The 10,512-nt window shown below is 44.0% G+C and overlaps 1 protein-coding gene across 4 annotated transcripts in view; it reads left to right on the forward strand.

Annotated features, from left to right (window-relative positions):
* TMEM178A (transmembrane protein 178A) overlaps window positions 1-9,656 on the forward strand; it is a 236,314-nt gene extending 226,658 nt beyond the window's left edge. For 3 of the 4 annotated variants that reach the window (XM_024753439.1, XM_024753440.1, XM_024753441.1), the window contains 2 exons: window positions 349-491; window positions 8,700-9,656. In XM_024753439.1, the coding sequence (XP_024609207.1) occupies window positions 349-491; window positions 8,700-8,941 (385 nt within the window). In that variant the 3' untranslated portion in view covers window positions 8,942-9,656. The remainder of the gene's footprint in view (window positions 1-348; window positions 492-8,699) is intronic. The other variant, XM_024753442.1, reaches the window with a different exon arrangement.
* The last annotated feature ends 856 nt before the right edge of the window (window positions 9,657-10,512 follow it).

The following is a 10,512-nucleotide window of genomic DNA, read 5'->3' on the forward strand; positions in this document are numbered from 1 at the left end:
TTGGAGGATAATAAAGATCTTTTGCAAACCTTCCTCACTCTCAGTTTACTAAGTAACTTTTTACCTCTTACCCTTGTTTACCCTGGTGTCCGCTGGTCTATTTTCTACTTGATACGGACTTCTCCATGGACTCAGGGAGGGTAGATGCTGACCCCTCAACTTGTTACACCCCATCTGTCCTCTTATGAAATACCTAGGAAGTTTATTTCCTAAATCACCGTGGCCCTGAAGACCCTGCACCTGTCCATGTAACGTATTAGTTTTCACAATGTATACAAAGCTCTTCGTTCTCGAATTTTCAATAACTCTCCTTCTTCTGCTTATTATCTTGAATGTTTGTGTTTTGAGATTAGATTTAAGAAGAATCACTGCTGGCTTCCTGGGCATGGCTGTGGCCGTCCTGCTCTGTGGCTGCATTGTGGCCATGGTCAGCTTCTTCTGGGAGGAAAGCCTGACCCAGCATGTGGCCGGACTCCTTTTCCTCATGACAGGTACGCGGAACACCTCTGACACCTCTCCCAGCGAAAGCAAAGGCCTCTCTGCAGGCAGCTAGCTTCACTTTGTTATCTCTCCATTAATTTTGTTTTCACTTGTGAGAAAAGCAACCAGAAGGTCATTTGGCTTTGGTGGGCAATACAGAATTTAAAGAAAACAACAGTGTTAAAAACGCAGCCCTGATTTCCCCATTGCGGCCCGTTACAAGGTTAGATGGAAATGTCTTGGGTTTAATCTCCATATGATGCAGGTCTGATTTTTCTGTCCCATTCTTTCCTATTGTGCCCCTAACCCTGGCATGGACTCTTGGCAAACATGGGCAATTGCTTATCAGGAGCCCTCCAGGAGAGGGTGATAGCTCAGCACAGCCCACGCCTCTGGGCTGAAGGTCAACTCAAAGTCTATTTCTTAGTGATGGAGTCATTGGTGTCATTTTTACACACAAGACATTCATTCATTTCACTCCACAGATACTTTGTGAGGACTTACTATGGACCAGGCACTTCTCTACATACTAAAGACACATAATGATTAAGGCAGACAAAATCCTTCTCCCTTTCTGTTTTGGGGAGACACAAATAATAAGTTGTGATAGCGATAAAAGCTGTGAGGAAGGTAAAGGAGGTGGTGTAGGGGACCCTCTTCCACATAGGGAGTGCGCTGCGGGCAGAGGAAGGAACGGTGCCAAGGCCTAAGGCAGGGATGGCTTGACGTATGTGTTTCGAGCCACAGAGAGACCAGTGTGGCCGAGGGCAGGGAAGGAGAGGACAGCATCCCATGAGGTGGAGAAGCAGGCAGGGGCTTGGATTTTAATCTAAGGGTGGTGGAAGCCACCAGAAGGTTTTATGCCAAGGAGTGACTTGCTGTTAAATCAGGAGATTGGAAGGGGGTGTGTGGAGACACGACTATGGTCTTTTCGATTGTCGGGTGAAGAACATTTTTGTCTAAGAAGGAGTCAGCAGCTGAGTTGATGGCTGAAATTGACTGAAGGTGGCTGCGGGGAAGAAATCTTTCCTCCTGCTTTTTCCCAGAAAATTGTGTCTGTGATTAGTGAATGCCAAGTTAACAGTTTCTCAAAGTACGCTGAGCATCAGGGGTAATAGTACTCTGGATGTGTAGCCGTTTTGAATAAGCTTATTCCTGCTTCTCTGGAGTTCTGTTACTCAAGCGACCACGACTGGGGTTTCTAGCACTGCTTGCTGTCATGGTCACTCACTCAAGCCCGTGTTCCCTGGAGGTGGCAGCACCGCTTGGTGACTGGCACTATTTTTTCTGTCTTTCAGGGCTGACAGGTAGGTGGTGCTTTGCCTTCTGGTTGGTCAACCAGTCAGCTCCTGTAACCCAATTCACAGACAGACGTCCTTCCTTCTTTCTAAGTCCTGTAGGCCCCTTTCCGACCCCATGAGATGGCGCTGTAACCAGCAGTGACCTGGAATAACGGATGATCATTGTAAGCATCCCGACAGAGCATTAAAAAAAAAAAAAGTCACCTGGCCTTTGAATAATTCTTAGCAGAAAAACAACTTAAGTTTTCGCAGACTTGGGTGAATACACAGAGGCTGCAGGACTGTAGCCCAGGGAGGCTAAAATTCTAGTTTCTGAGGTTTTGGAGGAGGATTTGAACCTTCAAGACCAGCCCTTGGGAGGGTGCCTGCCTAAAGGATTCATTAAAATCCAAAGTGTAGGGACTTCCCTGGTGGTCCAGTGGTTAAGACTCCACGCTCCCAATGCAGGGGGTCCAGGTTCGATCTCTGGTCAGGGAACTAGATCCCGCATGCCGCAACTAAGAGCCTGCGTGCAGCAGCACAGATCCGGCACAGCCAAATAAATAAATGAATAAATATAAAAAAAAAAAAATCCAGGGTGTAGAATGAACAGGTGAGGGTGTCAAAGAATCAGAGAGGCCGGTGCTGCCCAGGGGATTTCTTGAAGCTTAATGGTCATGAAATATCTCCCCCCATTTTCTTCCCTTCCTTTATTAGTTGGGCCCCCATTTTTCTAACTCTTGTCCTCACATACATCAAAGAAGTATTCGCGACCCCCCAGCCCTGGAAAGGCCCCACATAGCATCCTCAGGGAAATGAAAGGAGCTGAGGGCCAGACAAAAGCCTCAGTAGTAGCAGTTTTTAAAGGACCCTTGTAATGTGGGTAATACATGAATAATGTAGGATGCTCTTAGATATCAGACAACTGTTGGCATGAAAATAAATCACAGGACCATAGAAGTCAGGCCCAGTGAGCGTTTCTTGGGAGGCAGAGGGGCTGGTTTGGTTTTAAATGAAAGGAGGATGGGAGTTCAGTCTTGCATTGGCTCAGAGGAGAGCTAGGAGCTGAGTTTCTGAAGCCAGCCCCACCTTCCCCTGCTCAGCCCTCATTCCTGAGCCATCTGTGTAGCTCTGGGCCAGACTGGCTCAGGGCTCAGCAGGATTTATCATCAAAAGCCCCTGTGCAACCGTTAAAAACAAAACAAGCAGAACAATAGCCAGAGTGGCAAAAACCCACTGCAACCCCAAAACACCCTAAACTTATAAACTTGAAGTTTGATGACCAGTCTGGAAGGGTGGACAGACCTACCACATAACACTGGCTTTTTTTTGGAATAAAGGGAAAACCCACTTATAGATCTCACCATCTGAAAAATTAGTTGTTAAAATATTTTCCTTATCCTGGACCAAATCTTGCCCAAGTCTTTGTCTCACTAAAGACAACAACAAAAGGGAGAGAAGTGGCTGTGGTTCTAATAGGGTAGCTCAGGGCATCCTTGCGATGGAAATGGTCTGTGTCTGGTCTGTGATGGTGGGCCACATAATCTGCACACGTGGTGACATTCCATGGAACTAAGTGCACACACACACGCAAGTGACTGAGTGCATGTAAAAGTGGTGCGATCGGAATAAGGTGGATGGATTGTATCATCGTAAGTTTCCTGGTTGTGCTATTATACTAGAGTTGTGCAAGACGTGACTATTCGGGGAAATTGGGTGAAGGGTATACAGGATCTCACTGTGTTATCTCTTTCAACTGCATGTGAATCTACAATTATTTCAAAATAAAAATTTAAAAGAAAAAAACAACAACAGATAAAAAGGAAAAAAAATGTTTGCCCCCATCATCACATGGAAAGTATTGAATATTTTGTTTTCTGGGCTTCCATTTATCATCATACCGTAAGCATTCCCAGTGGCCTTATATTGTTCTGTGTTCGGTTTGTAATAGCTTTTAATAGCTGCATGTTCTTCCATGGAGTAGATTTGCTGCGTTATGTTCCCTTACTGTGGGATTTAGGGAGGTTTGTTTCATTTTTGCTACTACAAATAATCCCTTTCCATTTCCTTTGTAAACACCAAGATAACTATGTTAATCCATTGCATGAGATAAATTAGCTGTAGGACCTTCCCACGTAGCAGCAGGAGATGAGAGCAAATAGGGTTAAAAGAATTGATTTTAACGAAGCCGAAGTGTCTTCAGCAGTCTTAGTCGGCATCACACCACAGATTTTTGATGCTAAACTTAGCCTCTTCTAAGGCGCTGGCATCTTCATTCTCTACCTGAATTTATTAGCCAAACCTTCAATGAAGATCATCAGTGATGTGACAGTTTGAGATGTTAAAATGGAAACTTGGAAACAATCTCTCTCCTTAGGCCTTACTGCATACTGACAGCTCTTGATTACCCACACGTGGAGCAGCAGGGCTGCTGACTGTCACTTCCCATCCCTAATTCCCTGGGGCCTCTCAAGGGGTCCTCCAGCAGGGCCAGGGGCACAGAGCCTCAAATGTAGCCTTTTGACCTCATGTCCTCTGAAGTTACACACACACCGTCACGGAGGCATATCCAGAGATAAGGGAATAAGACATGATCCAACAGTGAGGGGCTGCCCTTTACCAGACTGCACTGCCTCCTGCACTGCGAGTGGGCATTCCCTCAGCTTTAAATGACGCATTCTATTAGATTGCTGTTGTGCTAGTATGATAATTATCATTTGTTAGGAATGTAAATATTTTAAAAGGTTAATTTATTCAATGCAAATATTTTTAAATACAATTTTTATGTCTCTGTAGTAGGGTTTTAATTACTTTTTAATATACTGGGAGTCTCAAAAATTGGATAAAGCTTGGTCCTCCCTTGATGGGGGCCTCCGTTCCCCTTCATAGGCTGTGCCCTGGGTGGCTACTGCCGACGGACGAGGCAGGGCCTTCGGGTCAGTAGAGAAAGAAGAGACGGCCCAGGCTGCCCCAGCAAAGCTCAGGGAAGGTAACACCCACGCTAGGCCACCCATTGTTTTGCTTCAATACATTCAAATTAAAACAAAGACTCCTCTGTAGGTGTATTGAATTCTCTAGGGTAGCCACTGATTATGACCTAAAACTACAGGTCCTTAATGCCATATCTGAAGCCCTTGGGACCAGGTGCATTTTGGAATTCAGGATTTTTTTTTTTTTTAATTTATTTAGTTTATTTATTTTTGGCTGCCTTGGGTCTTTGTTGTTGAGCGCGGGCTTTCTCTAGTTGTGGCGAGCGGGGGCTACTCTTTGTTGTGGTGTGCGGGCTTCTCATTGCGGTGGCTTCTCTTGTTGCAGAGCACATTCCCTCGGCGCATGGGCCCAGTAGTTGTGGCTCACGGGCTCTAGAGCGCAGGCTCAGTAGTTGTGGCGCACAGGCCTAGTTGTTCCGTGGATCTTCCCGGACCAGGGCTTGAACCCCAGTCCCCTGCACTGGCAGGTGGACTCTTGACCACGGCACCACCAGGGAAGTCCCTGGAATTCAGGATTTTTAAGTTTTATTTTAGAAAGGTAATATAGTGCATGTATTCTATATCATCTAACACCCTGGAGCAGGGTCTGAAATCAAGTATACATTAACATTTCTGCAGCCAAACACATGAATATTCACAGTAGGTGGGATCAGTAAGGACTCTAAATAGCCTGTGTCACGTCAGGCCAGATTTGCCGGTCAGTGAGGTTGCTGCAATCTTTGGGAAAAAGAGCAGATGTTTTTCGGATTTAGTTAATTGCAGATTGTGGGTCTTGTATCTGATTTTTAAAAAAAGTGTTGTCTGTCTCTATTAGTCCTGCCCAGTCATTTAGTTAAGGCAACTTAGCAATGGCTTTTTGAGCAATCTGTGTGAAAATTAGCTTGAGGCGGTTTTTCTTTTCTGGAATTGCAAAGAGGCCAGAATGATGGGCAGGCCGTCTTTTGAAGGAGTGAAAAAAAAAAAAAATCAATGTTTATGTCTGTGGGTGTTGCAGCTATGTTTATCAAGCAGGCTAACCAGGGTGAAGCAACTTCCACTCCTTTCCGCCTTTCAAGCACATCAAAAGAGGATGGTCAAAAGAGTGGGCCGTTACCCTAACTACGCCATGCCAGCTGGCCGTAGGCACCATGAAGTTTAGGGAAGGAAATTAGGTTGATGATCTGGGATGGCAGCATAAATTTATTTCTCTCCTGATCCAAAAATATCCTTTCCGGTCTTGTAATTCTGTGATATCGCTGTATCTTCTAATGAAGAACTTTGGCGGAACACCTTTTAATATTTTATAAGAAAAGTCGCTGCATACAGCGCTCTTCAGAACAGGTAGTTACTCACCCTTTTGAAGATGCTACCAGCAGTAGCCAGGACTGAGTTTGGGACTTATAAACCCCTCTCCCCTGGCGCCACCAGCTGGGCTGAAGAGTATCTGGTGGTAGCCCAAGGGAACTCCTGGCTGGTCAGGGGAGAAGGGAAAGGGAAGGAAATGTCTAAGAGAAGAAGGGAGGAGAGGTGACCTCTCTCCTCGTGGCTTTTCAGGAATGACCATTAGATTTTGAACTTTTGAAATGCAAGGCTGGTACCTTATCTTTCCATGCCCTCATTCCATATCTTGCATTAACTAGATTGCTACTGACAAGAAAGCAACATTATCGGAAATAACTTGCCATCTAGGTAAATCCTACAGGAGGTGATTTAGGATGAACTGATTCTTAGGTGTGTAGAACTCACCGTATTGCATAACTCAGTTTTCTTAAGCAGGTTTTGCACACTCCGTGTCCTCAGTGCTATTAGGGTCCATGTGGAACTTACAGGAAGTCCAGGGGTCTCTACTCCTTTTTCCTGACATGCATGCTGGAAAGTGAGTGGAAAGAACACTTGGGGTTCCTGATCACATCAGCGTCAAAGCAATGATGGCTGTGACCATCAAGAACTCATTCAACTTAACTACCTCTAACATAATCAGAACTGGGTCTGGAACATAGTAGATGCTTATAAATAATTCTTGAATAACTGATTAAATAACACTTAAAATAGTAAAATCTTGCTTAGGCCTGTAAAAGGGATGGAAATAGACTTCATACATTGACCATACACACAAACTCTCTCTCTCTCTCTCTCTCTCTCTCTCTCTCTCTCTCTCTCTCTCTCTCTCTCACACACACACACACACACACACACACACACACACGCACTCGCGCGTGCGCATGTTGTTATCAGCTGAATTGTGTGCCCGCCCTGCAGCCCTGCCATTCATATGTTGAAGTTCTAGTCCCGAGAACCTCAGAATGTGACTGTATTTGGAGACAGGGTCTTTAAAGAGGTGATTAACTAAATAAGGTCATTAGGGTGGGGCCATAATCCAGTACGATTGGTGTCCTCATAAAGAAGAGGAAACTTGGGCACAGATAGTTACAGAGGGAAGACTGAAGTCACAGGGAGAAGACCAGCATCTTTAAGCTAAAGAGGGAGGCCTTGGAAGAGACCAGCCCTGCTGGGACCTTGATCTCAGAGTTTTAGCCTCCCGAATTGTGATAAAGTAAATTTCTGTTGTTTCAGCCATCCAGTCTGCTGCTACTTTGTTAAGGCAGCCCGAACAAACTAATACACTGAGGACTGTAAGACATGCATATGGAACTAAAATAGAATTCCGCAGGATCAAAACTGACCTATGACTACTAATCTAGCTACAACAAAGATGTCTTCATCCTTTAAACACTTTTCCTTAGTGTCTTCAAAGTTAGAAGGGTTTTTCTTTCCCCTTATTAAGATATCTTGAATGGGTTAGGCCTCTTTTACAAAAGCTAGTTTGCCTACATTGGAAACATTGCTTTGTCTCCTCTCCCTACATTTCTCTGTAATAATCAAACAGTCCTGCCCATGCTACAGATAACAGCTATGGCAGCTATGTATTTGCAAACTTCCTTAGATATGTGAGGGTCCAGAAAGGGGAGATTCTTAGATATGCTCTTTGGTTCATCTTTGCTTTTCTCTCACTCAGAACTACTTCAGGAGCATCTTGGAGGGAGAAAAAATATCCTTGGAGAGCAGTCTCTGGGGACATTTGTGGGAAGGGGAGGGGCAGACATCAGGCATATTTATGGGCTCACGTAACCTCCTCCACCCCTCCATCTCAGCTGAGTGAGTAAAGGCAGAAGGAAATAAAGGAGGTTTTCATCAAGGTTTGGCGATGTCCTAATCCTAAAAGAACTTAAGTGGCACAGAGATGTATATAATATTTCAAGATAAAATAAATACAAATAAGGGATACAAATAAGACAAAGGAGCAATCCGGTAGCTGATATATGATGTCAGCTATTTTACGACAATTCCAACATCCTGGATTTAATTTATATTATTTAAAATCTTTTTATCCATTCATTATAAAAAAAAGTGATTTTTGAGGCCCTAGAATGTGCCAGGCTCTGTGCCTTAAAAAAAACTTGTAAAAATTCATTTAAGATATTATCAGGCAACATGATAAATACTAATGATAACGGTAATTGAAAAAGACTTGGTATGATGATTGCAACTACCTAAAACTGTGTCAACTCAGCTGTAGAACAAAGGGAAATGAAAATTGTTTGTATTAGGTTTGAGTGATTTTTTTTTCCTTAAAAATAATTAAAATTTCTACTACGTTGTTTTTAAGTATAAAAAAAATTCATGTATACATACCAATTTAATTGAGATAAGTCTGAATAATTCAAGTTATCAGAATTTTCCCATCTTTTTCACTCCTATATCTCCAGAACCTAGCATACAGTCTGGCACATAAAGGTTTTGCCAATGTTTGTTGAATGAAGTAACTCAAGTGAAAGAATTGTCAATCCTTTATTCATTTGGATTCATCATCTCATCTGTTGATCTGATGTTCACGAAGGCCTGTCTGGCATTTGCCTTGTAGCAGGCAAAACCGTAACCCGTCACCCTGCTCTCTTTGTATTATTTATAGGAATATTTTGCACCATTTCCCTCTGCACTTACGCCGCCAGCATCTCCTATGATTTGAACCGGGTCCCGAAGCTAATTTATAGCCTGCCTGATGATGTGGAACACGGCTACAGCTGGTCTATCTTTTGTGCCTGGTGCAGTTTAGGCTTTATTGTGGCAGCTGGAGGTCTCTGCATCGCTTACCCATTTATTAGCCGGACCAAGATTGCACATCTAAAGTCTGGCAGGGACTCCACGGTATGACTGTCCATACTCAAGTCCACTGCTTGGTGGCCCGTCCACAGTGCGGACGAACCTTGAAGGGGACGGAGCAGAGTCTGAGTCAGGATCCCAAGCACCAAATCGGTCTTGTACATTCCAGCCTGTTGCCTGCCAGCCCCTTCTGGATGACTGATGTCAAATCATGCAGAAGCTCCATACCTTTCTAAGGACAAGACTACTGTGGGTTCAACTGCTTTAATGACTATTCATGCTTTGATGGCGAGGAGTAGGGAGCAGAGCCTTGGAACATTTCTGGGTTCAGAAAAAGAGGAAACCGCGATGGAAAACTTTGTATGATTGCCATTTATTTCAGAGAGTTTGTACATAACAGTTACCCGAGAGTCATTTCTATTTGCAAAACGATTCATGACAAAGCGAGTATAATTTTCTTGTCATTGTACCATGCTTGTTAAATTTAATGCAGCACCTTCAGAACTTGTCCTTATGGTGTCTTGTTGTGTCAGCACCAAACATGTGTGCATTATTTGTGGATGTTTTTTGTCACAGGGAGATTCTTCTGTTGCCTTATTTATTTTTAATTGAAGTCTCTTCTCCATCTTTGTACTGGAATCAAAATCATAAGAGAAACAGATCAACCCTGGAAGAGCTAACCTGTAATGCTATGCAGTATTGTAAGAAGTCATATCTGTCGTTCGACCTGTCTCTTTACGTTAACTGGATTTCTGCATTAAATGACTGCCCCCTTGTTAATCTGGGTGTGTTTTCCTGTCTTTCAGCCGTGGCAGTAGGTCTCCCTAGCCATTCGGACAGGTGAGAACTCTTTGTTTTTAAGAGACTTGCTTCCTCTCAGTTAGGTTGGTCATTTCTATTTATCATTTGTAGCAATCACACACATGCTCTTGACAACAGAGATCATTTTCCAAGCTTCTTTTAAAACCTTACCATAGTATTTTGAGTTTTCTTCTCTCCCTCTTCATCTGTGTTTACCATCTGCCTGGTATTTAGCCACTGATAAGGATTCACAGTCTCTGGCCATATCCTTGAACCTCCTACCCCAGTGGGTTTCAGCCTTGGCTGCACATCCGATCACCTGGTTAATCATCTTCACCTGTGCCTGAACTGGGCCCCACCCCAGACCAATTGACTTAGAGTGTCTGCAGCTGGGCCTGGGCTTGAGTATTTTTCAAAAAAAAAAATCTCATAATTCTGATATTCATTTGGGATTTAGAGCCACTGTACTGGGTCAGAGCTACAGTTATCTCCTTGGTAGCTAATATTTACTTAGCACTTACTGTGTGCCAGTAACTGGGCTCTGTTTTTTCCAGGTATAATTGCATTTAATCCTCTCAAAAGCTCTATGAGGCAGTGTTGGGCCGCACCCTGCAGGCCTGCAAGCCTTGTGGATGCCCGGCCTCAAGACCAAAGAAAGAGCCCAGAGACAGCGACAGAGACATCAATTGTTTACTGGATAGGGGATCTTACACATCTGAAGCAAAAGGTCCTGGAGGGACACCCCACCATAGATGGCAGGCAGGACATGGCAGCACTCTGCTACCTGGGGGAGAAGGAGGAATTCCCCCATTTATAGGGGG

Source organism: Neophocaena asiaeorientalis, unplaced genomic scaffold (genome assembly GCF_003031525.2).
Source record: "Neophocaena asiaeorientalis asiaeorientalis breed wild unplaced genomic scaffold, Neophocaena_asiaeorientalis_V1.1 scaffold171, whole genome shotgun sequence".
Taxonomy (NCBI): domain Eukaryota; kingdom Metazoa; phylum Chordata; class Mammalia; order Artiodactyla; family Phocoenidae; genus Neophocaena; species Neophocaena asiaeorientalis.